The sequence below is a fragment of the Mesoplodon mirus genome (assembly GCF_964341445.2).
Source record: "Mesoplodon mirus genome assembly, chromosome: 4".
NCBI classification, from domain to species: domain Eukaryota; kingdom Metazoa; phylum Chordata; class Mammalia; order Artiodactyla; family Ziphiidae; genus Mesoplodon; species Mesoplodon mirus.
In genome coordinates, this window is record NC_138979.1 from 179,463,864 (window position 1) to 179,481,380 (window position 17,517).

A 17,517-nucleotide genomic window follows, 5' to 3' on the forward strand; every position below is an offset into this window, starting at 1 on the left:
GATCAGGGGTCTGCAAACTTCTGTAAAGAGCCAGAGAGTAAATATTGAAGACTGCAGGCCACATCCATCTGTGTCACATTTTCCGCCTCTTCATTCTTTACCACCCTTTCCAAATGTAAACTCCATTCTTCAGGGGGAGGAGAGGAGAAATCAAGTAAATCAAGGTAAACTTTTTCTTTTCTGTTTTTGGCTGCGTTGGGTCTTGTTGCGGCACGCAGGCTTCCTCTAGTTGCCGCGAGCGGGGCTACCCTTCGTTGCCGTACGTGGGCTTCTCATTGCAGTGGCTTCTCTTGTTGCGGAGCACGGGCTTTAGGCACACGGCCTTCAGTAGTTGCGAAGCATGGGCTCAGTAGTTGTGGCGCACGGGCTAAGTTGCTCCGCGGCATGTGGGATCTTCCCGGACCAGGGCTCGAACCCATGTCCCCTGCATTGGCAGGCGGATTCTTAACCACAGCGCCACCAGGGAAGTCCCAAGGTAAACTTTCAAATCCAAATTTGATTCATAAGATTCTGCTCAGGAGACTCGGGAAAGAAAACACAAAGAGAGCGTCTCACACAAATACTTCTTTCTCTCTTTCCTTTGGGGCTTTAAGAAAAGATGGGTCTCTGATCCTACCAGTTCATCAGGGGTTTCTGACCACACCCGTCAGTAGGGCCCGGGCTTTCCTAATCACAGATGAGAATCCTGAGTCCCTAGCTCAGGTGTGTTTTGCAGGTTGATGCCCAGAGAATAATCCAGAGAGCACAAGCTCATCACTGGCGGGTTAGAGGCTGAAGGAAGTTGTCAATATTGTGAACAACAAAGCCAATCAAATTCAGGCCCAATAGTCCGTCCATATTCATCACGGCCACATGTCCCATGGGATGAATCACCTGCGGTCTGTGGCTGATCGTGTACCCTGGACCTGTGCTCTGGCAGCTCCCTCCGTTTTTGTGGCTCACTGATCACATCCCAGCACGGGGGAGTCACATCAAAGCACTTAGTCAAGGTGACAATCCTGGCCTTCACTACCCCCTGGAGGAAGCCCAGCATGGCCTCTGAGCTGAGGTTCATGAAAAGTGTCCCAAGGTGAGAAATCACAGAGCTGCCTTGTAGGGATGTGGGGACTAGGACGGTGCACCCTCTTGGGACAGGGAGGGGGGAGCAGGGAGCAGCCGTCACCTTTGGAGAATAAAGCGCTCTCCTGGCCACAGGGACTGGGGAGCCTGGCTGAGGGAAGGCGGGGATTATGGATATTCCCGAAGACCTTGTCTCGAGTGCCCAGCCACTGCTTGGTTCTCCCTGGCAAACAGACGATGTAGCAGCCAGACATCAGTCAGAAGCTTCAGGGACAATGTCCTCCTCCTCCTCTTCCCGCTAACTTGGTTGTTTTCGCCACACTGACAATAAAGGGACCAAGTGGCTTCTGGGAATATTCCTTCTCCCCCTCTGGCCGGCACATCCATCGTGGGGCAGTGATAATGGTCATCACGGTAATGCCCTCCCCGGGGAGTGCTGACTTCTGCCCAGTGGTTCCCATGGGTTAGTCATACTATACCCATTGCACAGATGAGGAAGTTGAGGCTCAGAGAGGTTGAATGACCTGCCGGAGGTCACAGAGCTGGTCCTGTGGGGCAGCGGGTCTCTGACACAGGAGTGAACACCATGCTCTGAGCCTCATAGTTTCGGGGGAGAGAGGGAGGGACAGAGGCTGGCCACACTAACAGCACCTGAATCCTGGGGCAAGTGGGACCTGATCGCTGCCCCTCCAGCACCCGCTTGGCATCGATCACCCAGTTCTGGGCACTTTTTTGGCTCAGGAGAGCCACTGTGGCCCGTCTTCCCTCCAGCTAGGACAGTGGGACAGGGAGGGGCCACAAGGGCCCAGGAGCGCTCTGTGGATTCTGGCAATGGGAAAGAGACTGCAGCCAAAATGCCAGTTTCCACCTGCCTCACTCACCGGTGCTCCCCTCCCCATGGGGCCATTCACCTGTCTCACCTGCCGGCCACGGGAGCCAATGGGGCAAAGAGCTGACATAACACAACCACATTTGGCATATTTCCAGATTTTTAAATAAAAAATAAAGGAGAAGGGAGCTTTACTGTTCTTTCTTTTGTACCATAAGGCAGCTACTGCAGTTGGGGAAACATTTAGGGATGGATTACAGAAGGCCAGGCCTGCCACCCCTGAGCATGGGCTAGTCCTCCCTGCAACACCCCCCAGCAGGCTCCCAGGCTGTTTGTTTTTTCGCTTCTGCAGGATCACTGCTCCTCCCTGGGCCCCTGCACTGATGAGCAGCCTGCTGTCTGCGTGAGGCCTCTTCTGAGAGGCTCTAAGCTTCTTGAAGCAGAGATGTGCTCCTAATGCAGCTTTATGTCCCCAAGGCTGAGCACAGCCCTGGGCCCACAGAAGACACTTTGTACATGCAGGGGGAGAGTTCTGCCTACAGTACAGACCCATCAGCACGTGGCAGCTGGCAGAGAGGAAATTACTTAGGGGTTCACAAGCTGGAAGGAAGAACAGTGAGCATCCCGGGCAGTGGTCCCAAGCCCCCACGTTATCGTAAGAACAACGCTCTTCGGAATTCAGGGGTGGACACTGCCCAGAAGGGCCACACCTAACGCTCCCTTCCAGGAGCAGACAGTGGAGCTGTGGAGCTGGGGAGAGGTAGCAGGAGCCACAGCTAACGAACGCGGCCCTCGCCCTGTGCCCTGTGCCCGCACCTGGCTAAACCCCACCTGGACAGGCACAGTCCATCCTCAACAACTCTCTGGAGTAGGTTTGGCTTTCATCACCTCTGTGTAACAGATGTGGAAATGGAGGCTCAAGGCGTCTACATCATTTTCCAGGAGCGGAAGCCGTGGCAGCGGTGCCCTGAACGTGCCGTCAGCACCGAGGCGGATGGCGAAACTGACTCTGCAGAGAGGCCAGCGTTTTCACGAAACGGGATGTGTTTTTTTAAAAGCAGCTTTATTGAGAGATACAATTCACATCCCATCCAATTCACCCATTTAAAATATACAATTCCATGGTTTTTTGGCATCACCATAATTTTAGAGCATTTTCATCACCTCAAAAAGAAATCCTGGGCCTCCCTGGTGGCGCAGTGGTAGAGTGTCCGCCTGCCGGTGCAGGGGATACGGGTTCGTGCCCCGGTCTGGGAGGATCCAATATGCCGCGGAGCGGCTGGGCCCGTGAGCCATGGCCGCTGAGCCTGCACGTCCTGAGCCTGTGCTCCGCAGCGGGAGAGGCCACAGCGGTGAGAGGCCCGCGTACCACAAAGAAAAAAAAAAAAATCCTATACCCTTTAACTGTCCCTTGTCTAATCCCCCAACCTCTCTCAACCCTGAGCAAACACCCATCTCTTTTTTGACTCGAGAGATTTCCCTGCTGGACGTTTCATAGGAATCGCTTCATAGAAGTGGTCCTTTTTGTCTGGCATCTTTCATAATGTTTTCAAGGTTCATCCACACTGTGGCTTGTATCAGCACTTCATTCTTTTTCATGGCAGAATAATATTCCATTGCATGGATAGACCACATTCTGTGCATCCCTTTGTCCATGGATGGGCATCTGGGTTGCTCCTGCCTTTTGGCTATTATGAATGATGCTGCTATGACCAGAGCTACGCTTTTTGGCCGTCACCACCTGAACCCCCTCCTAGGTCTGGGGCTTTCCCCACAGTATGGGAGGCAGAGTACACCTCCCTCTTCAAAAGCCAAAGGTGCTTTTCTCTGCCCTTGGCAGCCAGGACATGGGTGGGGATCCAGGCTTATCAGCCCAGGCCTTAGAATCTGAATGAGTCACACTGAGAGTTCCTTCCAGGGGCTGTGCTGGAGGCAGGGCGACAGTGCAGTAAAAACCCCTCAGCTTGTCCCGACACATCGGCATGTACAGCAGAACATCATCACAAAGTGCAATTTGTTTGGGGTTCCTGATGGTAAACAACAGGATCTGATCGGGGCTGGTTTAAGCAGAAAAGGAATGTGTTGAAAGGGTGCTAAGGGGTCACAGAATGACTCGGAAGACTGGGGAATCAGGGCTGGGATGAAACCCAGGGCTGCTAAGTGCCAGCACCACTGCACGGCCCTTCCCCTCCCAATGCAGGGACCCACGTGGTCCTTAATTGGTGAAACTTAATGAAAGGGGAACTTTGGAAATTTCATCCCTCTAAGGCCATTCCTTCCCAGTTTTGAAGGACGTGAAGCAGAGTTCAAAACACAGAAAAGGCTAATTTAAGTCGAGAAAGTTATATCAAAGGGGACAGAATTATGTAATTTTCCCCCGGCTCATTTAGCCCCCTTTTCCTCCTTGCTTCTCCCATATTCTGAGTTCTAAGAAAAAGTTTTTCACGCTGACATGCTCTTATCCCCCAAAATGAAAAAGAAAATGTCAACTAAATTCTGAACATCTGAGAACCTGATAGAGATGGAGGGGCGGGCAGGGAGTCAGGGACTGTATCTCTCGCTGATGGATTAGCTGCGTGAGTTCTGTTACATTTCAACTTAGTTTCATTCGACCATCTCAGCAGGGTCCCTTTTGCCCGCATCTCTTCTGACCAGCATTAAACTTCAAATTATGTCCTTTTTGTCACAGGGGAGTCTGTGTTAACAAGATGTGTTTCGAATACTTACATTGCTATCTTCCAAGAACTTAAGTGCTTTTGCTATGTTGTTCAACCGAAAAATACGATGGGACGAGGATTTGTATTCGTGCAGCTGTAACGCAAACCAGAACAACACAAGCAGTTAAGCCAAGACAGGCACTCAGTCCCCAGCGGTGCCGTTGGACGTGCTTGTCTTTTTCTTTACCTTTTTCACATTAGTCTCAAGAGAAGGTTGGGGCTCATAGCAGAGCCCACACGGCCCCCATCCAAACCCGGGCACGGGGCCCCAGGATACACAACCGTACCCTCAGGGGCCCCCGACGGTCACCTTATTTATGGTTCTTGGGACCAAACTCACTCCAGTTGGTGAAGGAGGGGAATCCAGGGGTTAAACAAGGAACAGATTTGTCCAATTTTTCTCCCTGACCCAGCTCCTGGCTTTTGATACTCCTCCCTCCTCCAGAGACTGTCGGTGACATGTTCTTCTCACTGCACTGATGCTTTTCGTCAGGGCAGAAAGCGTCAGCCGGGAGTGTCACCCACAGCTGCTAAATCATCCGGTAAGCCCTCCCTGGCGGCTGCAGATGTTTCTGTTTTCTGGCCAAGAGCTTTGTGGACATTTATCCCAGGTCAGAGAGAGAGACAGACAGACAGACAGAGACAGACAGACAGACGGAGACAGAAACACAGAGAGACAGAGAAAGAGACAGACACAGAGAGACACAGAGAAACACAGAGAGACAGAGACAGAGACAGAGACAGAGACAGAGAGAAAGGTGTCTGCAGAAGCAAAAACTCTGACAATGCTAGTCCTACCCACTAGGGGCACCAGCAGAGGAAACTCATCCTGAAACTGAAGTCCGTCCCCACTCCTCCAGGTGGGTGGCTTTACACTACAAGGCAAGCCAGTGGGTATCACTTCCACATGGTGTGAACTGCCAGGCAAGCTAATGGGTGAGGTCTTGGATGTTCTTGGCTGGGCTCCAGGTTCAAAGACTCCCAACAGAGGCCCCGCAAGGACATGGTAGCTCCTGACCAGTGCCCTGGCAGCAAAGTGGGAGCCTGGGCTGCTGGGAACACAGAATGAGGGGCTAGAAGGCGCTTTTTCAGGAAGCCTATTAGAGACTATGCTGCCAGCCCATTGTGAGATGTGCAAAGAAACCAAATACAGCAAGTCCCCTGCACACGAACCTTCAAGTTGTGAGCTTTCAAAGATGCGAATGTGCATCTGCACGTCCAATCACGTAAGTTAGTTCACATGTCTGGTGTATTGCCACGTGCGTGCATCCTCTACAAGTGGCTGTGCTTTTGTGTACTTTACTGTACAGGACTGTATAGAGTACAGTAGTACAATATCTTTATTTCAAGCCCAGGATGTCCGGAAGCAAGCCTAAAAGCAGTGGTATATAGCCGATTGTGTTAGACGGGTACCTAGGCTAACTTTGTGGGACTTATGAACAAACTGGACTTACACGCTCTCGGAATGGAACTCATTCATATGTAGGGGACTTACTGTACTCCTTTTACTGCAGTGGCTTTGCCCTTCATTAGAATTCACAGTATCACTTTGCACAGCCCCCTTGCGGCGGGGTGGGGAGGCTATTGGGAAAGCAAAGGCAAGGAAGGGGTGTGATAAGACTCCAGCCACATTAGATCTGAGAACAGAAGTAGGGGCTCTTGACTTTAAAGCTACAGTTAAGAACAAATCCAGATGGGCTTCCCTGGTGGCGCAGGGGTTAAGAATCTGCCTGCCAATGCAGGGGACACGGTTCAGGTCCTGGTCCGGGAAGATGCCACACGTCGCGGAGCAACTGAGCCCGTGCTCCGCAGCAAGAGAAGGCACCGCAATGAAAAGCCCGTGCACCACGCAGCAACGAAGACCCAATGCAGCCAAAAATAAAATAAATAAATTTATTAAAAAAAAAAAAAAGAACAAATCCAGAGAGGTCCACATGGGCTGAGCTATACCCCATCACGGCACTTTTGTATCAGCCACGCTGGGTCACTTGAGCCAAATCAAACACTGGACTCTAGAGCTGGTTTCTCAAAATTGATACCACTGGTATTCCGGAACCAGATCATTGTGCCCCCTCAAGGAACCTCTGGCAGTGCCTGGGGACATTTCTGGTTGTCAAACCTGGGGGTACTACTGGCATCCAGTGGATAGAGACCCAAGGATGCTTGCTGTTACACATCCTGCAATGCCCAGGTCAGTGCCCCCATGACAAAGAACTACCCCAGCTGAAATGTCAACAGTGTGGAAGCTGTTAAACCCTGCTCTGTGAATTGGGGAGAGAGGACCGACCTATATACAGCAGATACAGGCAACATGGAGAGCTCTGGTGAAGATCCAAAGTGGAAGGAACCCCAAGATCAGCTGGTTCAATTCAATTTTGGTCGTACTCACAAGAAGCTTCTAGAATTCTGTGTATCTAGTTTTAGCCTCGGGTGGATTATAGATTTTGGCTGATAAGATGCCTTTCTTCTCCATCTTCCTGACTCTTAGCTCTCATTCTAGGTCATTTCATGGCTGGCCAGCTAAACTGTCATGATTCAGTCATGATCCTTAGCTCTGGACTCACAGAAAACATGGGACATTTATTTATTTACTTGCTAAAGTATATTTGCTTAGTTGCACATGACTGTATGTATCAGTCTTAGTCACCGAGAAAGGAATGTCACCCTCCCAGGTTTCCCATCATAGGATTTATGGATGGCCAGGTACGTATGTACATACACATAGATCTGTACAGAAAAGAACCCTTCGGCAATGTTTTCCTTTGCATTTTTACTTCTTCCTAACCCTTCTGGAGCATACGTACCAGATTTCGCCCAGACAGGACTTCTAACAAAGCCATTAGGATTTTGCCATCTTGTATATCAACGAATAAATCTTTAACTTCTAGAGGTGGGTTGCACTGTGGAAGAGGGGGAAAAAAGTAGCCGATTAGTGATCTGTGTAAGCCACAAAACAATTTCAGAACTGCAGGTTTCACTGGAGATAAAACTTCCGGACATCCAGATGTGCTTACAGGCAGCAGGGCCCATCCAAGGAGGTAGCGATCCCCTCTCCCTGGAGGTGGCCCGTGGGCAGTGGGTGCGCTGGGCAGCTGTGGAGGAGGCTCTGGGTGGAAAACGTCAGAAGCCCCCTGCTTTCCTCTCTGCCCTGGGGAGGTCTGAGGGACCTGTGTTGTGTCCACCAAGAGTTTGGCTGGGTGTGGCCTGGGGTCCGCGGGGCCAGCTGGAACGTGTTGGGCAGATGTCCCAGCTCAGGGATTTCCTAACTGTGCTTCCCAGAACAGAGCTTCAGCAGGGCACTTCACGGAGCCCTGTGGGGGCAGGGGGGGGGGTCCCAGAGGAGGCTGATTCACGGCACTCCCTTCGATAGCTCTTACTGGCCGCTATTTAGGGTTCCAGGAAGACTTTACTTAAAGAAAGGTTTCTGTTGACTAAACAAGCTTGATAAAAACTCCTTTAACGCAGGATGGTTAGGATTTATTGAATCTTGGGGGACAGGGTCCAGGAACCTGCATTTTGAATTAACCCTCCGGCATAAATTCTTTTGACTTTCTGGTATTGGGGCATTTGGAAGCATTAGAACACTTACTGCTCTTGGGGACAACGAAGGGGCGTGTTCCCACAGGAGACCGGATTAATTGGGGGACAGGAATGGTGGCTGTCACCCATCAGAGAGCCAGGGAAATCTTGGAGCTGTGGCCCAGGCACCCTTTCCTCCGGGAAGGCCTCCTCTCCAGGAAGTCCTCCTCCCCGTGAAAGCCTTGGAGGGTCCATGTTTTCTTTTTTTATTCGGGAGGTGGCATTTCCTTACCTCTTATACGAGCCCCCTGACTCCCAGTTAGTCAAAATACCGGGCAATTCCACCCACAGGTGCACAGAAAAGGGCTTTGCTTCAAGGGCAACAGCGACTTTGAACGCAAAGGCAAACTATTTTCTTTGCAAACTCCCCACTGCCCTGCAGGAACATTCCACACAGAGCATGACGGTATCAGGTTACCAAGACTCTTACGGAAATGTTATTCCTGTTAACGCAGGGCAGAAACGCAAGACCTGAACAAAACAGCCCCTGATAGATGAACTCACAAAATTTCCAGTTAGCAGCCCCGACCGTGGCCAAACCTTGCTTTTGAGCTGAACCTGGAGAATAATTTCCATTGACAGTGTCTGTAAGAGCCTCAGCCCAGCAGCAGCGAGCGGGGCCTTGGCCGGCATCCATCTGCAAGATGGCAGGAGGAGAAATTGAACCCACTCCAGTGAAAACACTCCTCGCCCGGGCCCCAGACGTTCCATGGGCTTCATGAGATTGGTATGGCCGAGTAAACAGCACCGCCAGGGGTTTCTTCACGATCTAACTCCTTGGGTAAATTAAGGAATTTTTCCAGAAGCCAGAGACCCCGTAAATATTTCTGACAGCCTTCAAGTTGCAGTTAAGCCCACTTCCCCAAGGAGTTCCTGGGTTTCCTTTACATGAAAAGTTGTTCTTGAAAGTCTCAAGGTTGGAAACAGGGCTGTGAATTTTGCCCTGTTTATTACGAATCAGTTTTAGGTGCTATCTGATTTATCTGTAGAGTGGGTGCTACCCACCTGCCCCGAAAAAGGAAGCAGAAGCATGGCCACGGAGAAAATTCTGGATGCAATCAATGCCAACAGAGGTTCGTTTGGGGGGGGTGGTGAGTGAGTGCGAGGGTATTTGCTCTATTACCCTCTGTACGTTTCTGTATTTATTTTTTAATTGAAAGAAAGAAAGAAAGAAATACACTAAACTTCGTCTGCCAGGAGGAATTTCCAGCTACCCTGATACACATCAGGCATTAATTTAGGAGTTCAGTGAACTCAGATTTTGGGAACGGTTTTCCTTTTTTTCCAAAAATAACACTTCACTGTGTGAGCACTGCCGAGAATGCACCAGTAGTCAGAACAACTGGCAACTGATTTATAACGCTTCATCCCTGACATAGAGAGACCTCGCCCTGAAGAGTTCAGGAGCCTCCTGGGCAGAGCGGAACCCGTTCTACAGGTGGGGAATAGAAGTGTGGGTGGTCAAGCGTCTGCTCGGGAAATATTATAGGCCTAAAGTTTATGCTACATGAATTAAAATTTTGGTCAAGAGCTCCACTTCCTAAAAAACCACATTTATTTTCTCTGCTTTCTAATCATGTCAGTGATTTCCTCTAAGAACCTTTCTTTGGGGTTAACTCTAAGGGCCATTAATATTACTCCTGTGCCTTCTAAGGGGAGAGGAGAGAAGAAAATATAGGTATTAAACTCACTGAAGTAGGATACTTGAATACCACCAGCTTTGAAAGACATGAGACTACCGGCTGGGTCTATTTGGAGAACCGGATAGTAGAATTTAAGAGGACGCGAAGTGAGTAAAATGAATCCTGATAAACCAGCTTTCTTATAATAAGAAAAATAATCTCTCCTCCCACAGCCCCGGGCAATTTAGAATGTTCTCTGTCGGGGGTGGGGTGGGGTGGGGGTCAGGGTGGGGGTGTGGGGGGGTGGGGGGGTGGGGGGGGCTAACCTAGTGGTGGAGGAGGGTTCAGATTTCTCCTCCTCTGAGCTGTTTATTTATCCATTTCACATCCCACCCCTTCTCTGATGCTCATCCTTGTGTCTGGTTCAGCTGCTTTTGTTTTAGGGTTTGTGTGCCTGAGAAGCCGGCAGACAAAATGCGCTTCAATGTTGCTTGGCCAGAGTATGTTAGCAAAACAAGAAAAAGGGGAGAAGAGGTGTCACGAAGCGAAATAGGCAGGAGAAGCCACAGGAAGAGCTTTCTTCTCGGTCGTGGGATTGCAGAGAAGCGATTCAATGTCTCCAGGCTTCTGTTTCCTCGTTCGTAACAGGATGGGGGGTGCAGGGTAGGAGGGTTGTCTTGAGGATTAAAGGAGATGTGTGCTCGATGCACCCAAACAAGCAGATAATATTGCTGACCAATAGCAGCAACACGTGATGAGCCAGGGAATCTGGCTTGGTTAAAAAGTGCGAGGAATTTTTGCTTCAATCAACCCAAATACCTATAAATGGGTCTTCACGAGAGCCTCCCTGACCACCCCAGACTAGTGGTCGAGATCCCCTCAGCCCCATGTTTGAATGTTTCCTAACTTTTGCTCAGCGATCCCTATTTAAAGATGGACCCTCTCCTTCCCCAGCTAGACTGATAACCCCAGGAGGTCAGAACCCCATGTCTTACTCACCTTCGTGTTCCCAGCACTGAGCCCGACGCTTGGCAATGAGAATGCACTCAACAGATGTTTAAATGAATGAACGAAAAACAACAACACAACAGAAACACAGAGTACCCTCACCCCCGCTCTGCTGAACTGTGCACTCAGTTATGGAGGAATCCATCGCTTAAAAACAAGCCGAGTGCCCTGCTTACCTTCTCCAGATGGAGATTTATCCATCGGGTAAAAGTCCGCTTCTGCACATTCTCCCTCTCCACTGAAAACAAAGAAGTGCCATTAGCTGGGTGCAAAGAAATACATGCAAAATCCCACCCTCCTCTTCCCAAGGGGAGGGTCTATGGAATCTCTGTAGGATGGGGAGCCCCGGAGGTCCCATGGAGACCTTCCCAGAAGGAGGCTGGCAAGGGGCTGGGGAGCACCTAGAATCCATTTTCTCCAGCCCAACCCTGAGCATCTTCAATAGATTAAAGACCCACGAATTCAGACACACAGAACAAAATCTTAGGCACGAGCTAACGTGAGCACTTGGGTATTTGACTCTCCAGCATAAGAAGCACTGGTGGGAAGATACAAATTTAAAGCACGAGGTGATGGTGCCACACGCCTGCCTGGCGGTAGTGATGGGTCAGGGGAGCTGGGATGGAGGGAAGGAGGGGAGGTCAGTGATTAGGGATTGGGAGGGGGCTCGGGAAAGGGTGGTGGAGAGAATTTGACAGTTCTGGCTTGGACTCTTAGCCTGGTCACCTCCCAGCTTCGTGTCCTTGGGCCAGTCGCCTATCCCCATATCTGATCTTCCCCATGAAGATACATGAGTGACAGCCCACTTCCAGGCTGCCATAAGACTGACCTGCGATCCTGGAGGTCAAGCTCAACAGGGTTCCTGGCACAATAGCTGCTCATTTTTTTTTTCTTTGCAGCAATTATTTTTAGAGCCAGGGAATACTTTGGGCCCCCCAGGAGGGGAGAGTTCTGCAGAGCCCCAGAAAGCAGGGAAGACGCCAACCAGACACAGACCCCTTCTCCCACAGGACAGAATTTCCCAAACAGGTTTCTTAGGAGGAAAGGTCTTTCCTTTTCGAGAGTCATTGCCATCTATCTACCCAGCACTAATTGTGTCCTGGACACTTTGTTTCCAATAATCTTTAAGCCTGACAATACCACCTGCGAAGCAGACACTAGTATTTTATAGATGAACAAAATGGGGCTCAGAGAGGTACCCTGACTTGCCCCGGACATCAGTTGGAGAGAGACAGACCTGAGCATCTGTCTGTTTGCCCCTCATCCGCCAGCTCCCTGGAAAGGGAAGGCTTGGGTTTGAATTCCATCTCTTCCAAAAATTACGACAAAGGCATCTGCAGTAGTAACGATAATGATTTTTAAAATATTTACCGAACACCCGCTATGTGGCAGGTACCCATCTAAGCACTTTACATGCATTCACTGATTTAATCCTTCCTACAACCCTCGCAGGGAGGGACCTTCAAGATGGGAAAACTGGGGCACTTGCCCAGCGTCACGCAATTAGTAAGGGTATTGTTCCTATGTTACAGATGAGGAAACTGAGGATCAAAGAGCTAATACGCCACAAAATTAGGACTTGGAACTAGAGTCTGTGCTTTCCCCATTCGCTCCTGGGCTCTGTGGCATCAGCTGGCTTAGCGCCTGGGGACCCGGAGGGAGTTTCCGTGATAGGCGGTGGTGCCAGTGCCTGGGTCTGGGCGCCCCGGAGACCATAGTAGCAGCCCCTGAAGCTCAAGACGCTACACCTCTCAGGAAGCTTCCTGGAAATGTTGGAGCCAGAGGACTCCTAAATTACTAAGTTCTGGATTTCAACATATTGGAAGAACATATCACATATGCTTAAAACCATTTCATATTTCTTTAGCAATAAGAAAATGAGAGGCAATTTATCTCTTGGCGGGGAAAAAAAGGCTATGGTTTTCTCTAGCAACTGTGGTTCTTTTTTTCCTCCCAGCCTCATTATTAGGTAGATAGTGGTGCCCATAAATCAAATTTTAATATTGTGCCTTTCAATCTTTTTAATTGAAGAGCCAGCAGACAGTAATTATGCACATAACTGCTCCTCTCTCGTTTTCCTCTTTTTCCGTCAGGGAAGGTCACTGACTAGCAGGCATAAGGATGAAAGAGCTCATTCTAGTGAACTGTTTCTCGTGGGAGGCGGGAGGAGGGAGGAAGGAAAAGAAGCTGATGGAAGCGAAGCCAGGAGGGGGGCATGTGCTGAGGGCCATGAGTTACAGAGTTCCAGAACTTCCCAGAAGATGGGAGAGACCTTTCTGCCTCTGCAGCTTTTTCCATAGTGTGGGTCTTCCCATAGTTTAGTGTCTGTCCCACTGTTGATGGACATGGGCTATTTCTGGTTTTTTACTGTGCGGAGCAGTGCAGTAGCCAGCACCCTGGCACAGGCAACCTGGCATGTGAGTCTCTGTGCACAAACGTGTGACTATAGTTCTTAGGCCTGACGACGATAAGCGGAACTGCTGGGTCTTAGTAGTGGGCACATTTGAAAATTTAATAGCTGCTTCCAGACTGCCCTCCCAAAAGGCTGCCCCAGTTTATATCTTCACCCCCACCTGTCTTTAAACAAGTTTATGGGGATTGTAAAGTATTTACACACACGTTCAAGCACTCAGGCTGGTTTCTCCATATGGCTTCAGAGAGAGCGAAATCTGTCTCCTGAAACAGAAGTGCATTCAGTGAAAGCCTAAGAGAACCAGGCGTAGGCTGTTAGTTTAACTGTGCAGAAGGGTGCAAATGAGGAAGTGGGTATAAATGAGGAAGTGGGTGTCTGTTAGTCTACATATGCCTCATCTATCTGCCCACTGAGCCACCTATCTGTCCATCCACTCACCCATCCACCCACCCGTTAGTCCATCCAACCATCCATCTATCCGCCCACTCATTAGTCCGTCCATCCGTCCATCCATCCATCCATCCATCCATCTATCCATCCACCCACTCATTAGTCCATCCATCCATCCATCCATCCATCCATCCATCCATTCAGCCGGCCTCCCAGCTGATACTTACTCAATGATTACTACTTGCTGGGAACTATGCCCAACCCTGTGGGCAAAATCAGAGATGAAGAATTAAGCATTCATGGAATCTTGCACTCCAAGAATTCACAGCCAAGTAGGAGAGAGAAAACACGGATGCCGCAAGGCACATAAACAAGGAGAAATGATTTAGAAATTTCAAGAGCTGATGGGATGGGAGGAGGTGATTTCAGACTCCACGGGGGACTCCTCTGGGGGCCCTAAGATGATCCCCCCCATAGAATTGGGACACGGAGGGATCCTGAAAGGCAAAGACAGCATTTTAGCCCTGCCCTGATCCACAGCCAACCTCTGGGTGGCTTCACTTCCATTCCAGCCAAGGCCAGTGGGTGAATCCGGGCACAAATCAGCTTCAAGAGCACAGTGGAGCCATAGGAGGGCAAGGTGATGACCGAAGACACCAGGGGACTGTGAGACTAGGTCACAAATAGCAGATGAGTCCCAAACAGAAATAGGGTACGGAGACCATATTTTCTGTTCCTGAAACTAGGACATGCCGCTCAATACACAGGAGAGAGAATGCGAGAATTTAGCCTGCCCCAGAAGGCCCACCTGAGAGTCACACACCATTAGACCATTAGCTGACCTTGGTGAAAGTCAGAACTTTCAAAATACCTTTGCCTCAGTCTCCCCTCTGCAGGATGGGGATAACCATGCCTTCCCCACAGGAATGCTGTGAAGATCAAAAGGGATCCGTCAGAAAGGCATTCCCAACAGCTGTTCCAGAAGGGCCACCTTTCCCCCAGCCCCATGGCACACCGCATGCCCTTGGGGTATTTTATCTGGTGTCTCCACACAAAGGTCGGCTGCCCTTTCCGGGCCTTCTGCATCTCCAAATACCCACCCCCATCCCACAGGCCTTTTCTACTTCTGGCCCTGCCAAGACTCTATAAACTTTATATCGTTTCCATAAACCCAACGGCCCCTTTTGTCCACGGCACCTATCACGTTGTAAAGGTGTAGGAAACCATTTCTCAGGAAGGGTCTGGCCTTCTTGAGGAGTGTTTGTGGGGCCTGGTGTGGGTTTACTGGGCAACAACGGAGTAATAACAGCGCTGTAAAATCACCATCCCAGCTCTGCCTGGCCGGCCAGGATGCTCGAGCACCAGGTCGGGTGGAGACGGGGAGGGGCTGTCAGGCCCGGGACTCCAGAGACGCACAGAAGGGGCGGCCCAGCCTTCTGGCTCAACTCCACCATCCCAAATTCCAAGGCATGACTTTGGCCCCGGCTTTGCCTAGAACAGGCAATTTGAAAACAGGAGGTGTGACATTCCTTCCTTCTCAATGGCAGGCTCAGGGGTTGGAAGCCACAGAAAAAGGGATACTAGCTCTGGGAGTTAAAATAGACTCATTTAGGGGCTTCCCTGGTGGCGCAGTGGTTGAGAGTCCGCCTGCCGATGCAGGGGACACGGGTTCGTGCCCTGGTCCAGGAAGATCCCACATGCCGCGGAGCGGATGGGCCCGTGAGCCATGGCCGCTGAGCCTGCGCGTCCGGAGCCTGTGCTCCGCAACGGGAGAGGCCACAACAGTGAGAGGCCCGCGTACCGCAAAAAAAAAGAAAGAACAAAAAAGACTCATTTACATTTGTGGCTGTCTTTCCGTAGGTCCACATTTCCCTCAAACCTACTTCCTATATAATATTTCCTGTATAATAGTCTGCTCTTCCCCGCCCATGGGAAAGCCTTGATGGCTTTATCTGTCGATGAAAATAATATGCTCATCATAATAGAAAAGCATAGAGAGGGAATTCCCTGGCAGTCCAGTGGTTAGGACTTGGTACTTTCACTGCCGGAGACCCAGGTTTGATCACTGGCTGGTAAACTAAGATCCTGCAAGCTGCATGGAGGGGGGAAAGAAAGAAAGGAAGGAAGGAAGGAAGGAAGAAAGGAAGAAAGAAAAGCATAGAGAAATATATCTCAAACCTCGTGAAATCATTACACCCAGAGATCACCAGTATTGCCATTTTAATGACCATCCTCCTAGAACTACACACACACGCGCACACACACACACATGGGTGCACACACACACGCGCACACACACAGGCTCAGAGTTAATGCACGTGGGTGCTCATGTACACAACTGCGACGTGATCACCTAAAGACTCAGTATTCGTCAAAGCATTGCCCACGGATCTCTAATATCAAGAGTTTCTGGGCTTCTGGGGTGACAGTTAAAATGCTAATTCCTCGACCCCAGCCAAGACCTACTGGGTCACACTCTCTGGGGCCAGGGCCTGGGAATCTGAATTGAACCAGCTCGGGGGTTATGATAGTACACAGTTGAAGAACCTAGGTCTTCCTGGGAAGAGACAAGTGGCACCGTTCCTTGGTCATCTTCGGGCAGAGTAGAGATGGCAATGGGACGTCACCTGGCGGAGGAGAAAGGGCCGGCGCTCTGAAGCCAGGCCCACAGTGCCACCCCTCACCCTGAGATGGAGACACGGATAGGGCTCCCGGGTTGGCTACAGTATTGCTCATTGGCGCTGGCAACAAAAATTCCTTTCCTGCTTTGTCAAAAATGCTTTTCCTGATAATGCTTTACGTCACTAAATTCACGCAGCTGCTCTGATACTCGCGAGAGATGAATCAGAGCTTGCCTAGGAGGACTGCACAGCAGAATCCCGCAGGGGAGGCTTATCCTTTGACGTCCATCCAGATGCGGCAGCTGGGGGCACCTGTTTCCAGCCGCAGGGGCACTGCCCGGGTGGAAGGGAGGCGGCTGGGGCAAGCTGTGGCCTCACCTCCAGGAGCTCAAAGCCCTCGCCCAGAGCTGGGCACAGCGCATGTGCTGAACAAACGCAGCTGTAGCTGTTATCGCTAACCTCTGACAAGCTGCTGAACTTTTCTGAAGTTGAGTTTCTTTTCTGTGTAATAGAGACAACACCTTCCGCTACCAAATGAGACGATGATGCCTCTGTGTGTCTGTGTGTGTGTGTGTGTATGTGTGTCGGACACATAGAGGACCTCAGTAAACAGACTTGTTTCTTCTCACAATTCACAGCATTTCAGGGACCCATACGTGGGCCCTACTGACAGCTTTCTGTAGGATGGGGCGTGGCTACCCTGGTGACAGCTCGGTGGGCCCTCCCTGTCCCCAGTGGAAAGGTCACTGACGTCCCCCACTCAGCCCTCTCTATCCAGGAGGCAGGGTGGCAGGAGGCCCCGTATTTTTGAAGCTTTACTCCTGTTTTGTGTGAGGGCAGGACCCTGGCACGCGTTGGCTCCTGCACCCCAGGCCTTGTTCACCAGAAGCCCGGGTCTGTACAGAGGGCCACCTCAGCTCCAGGGGAAGCCACAGCCCCCGATGACAGTCTCAAGGGGTTCCTCCGATAGCATCCTGGTCCAGAAACCTCTTGCCCCACCTTATACGAGCGACGTCCTGAGACACACATACACTTTCCCGTTCTGGGTCTGAGCTGACTTCCTCCACTGGCTGGGAAGCCACTATCCTTCTTCCCAAATATCCTTCTTTTTCTCCATGGCTCAGATCCCTACTCATTCTAAGGGTCCCCCTTGGCTCACTTCAGCTGTGCCAGCTCCTTCCATCAGCTGGGGATCTCTAACCCAGGATCAAGGGCCCCCGCCGCCCCACGGACAGCACACAAAGAAGCTAGCCCTTGCGGGGGGGGCCTGCATGCCTGT

At 50.7% G+C, this 17,517-nt stretch overlaps 1 protein-coding gene across 1 annotated transcript in view; it reads right to left on the bottom strand.

The window, feature by feature from the left end:
• Positions 1 to 17,517, bottom strand: part of CLMN (calmin) — a 125,125-nt gene that overhangs the window by 34,036 nt on the left and 73,572 nt on the right. The window contains exons 2-4 of the mRNA XM_082616797.1: positions 10,991 to 11,052; positions 7,410 to 7,505; positions 4,616 to 4,699 (exon numbers count right to left, since the gene is read on the bottom strand). Coding sequence (XP_082472923.1) covers positions 4,616 to 4,699; positions 7,410 to 7,505; positions 10,991 to 11,052 — 242 coding nt within the window. The remainder of the gene's footprint in view (positions 1 to 4,615; positions 4,700 to 7,409; positions 7,506 to 10,990; positions 11,053 to 17,517) is intronic.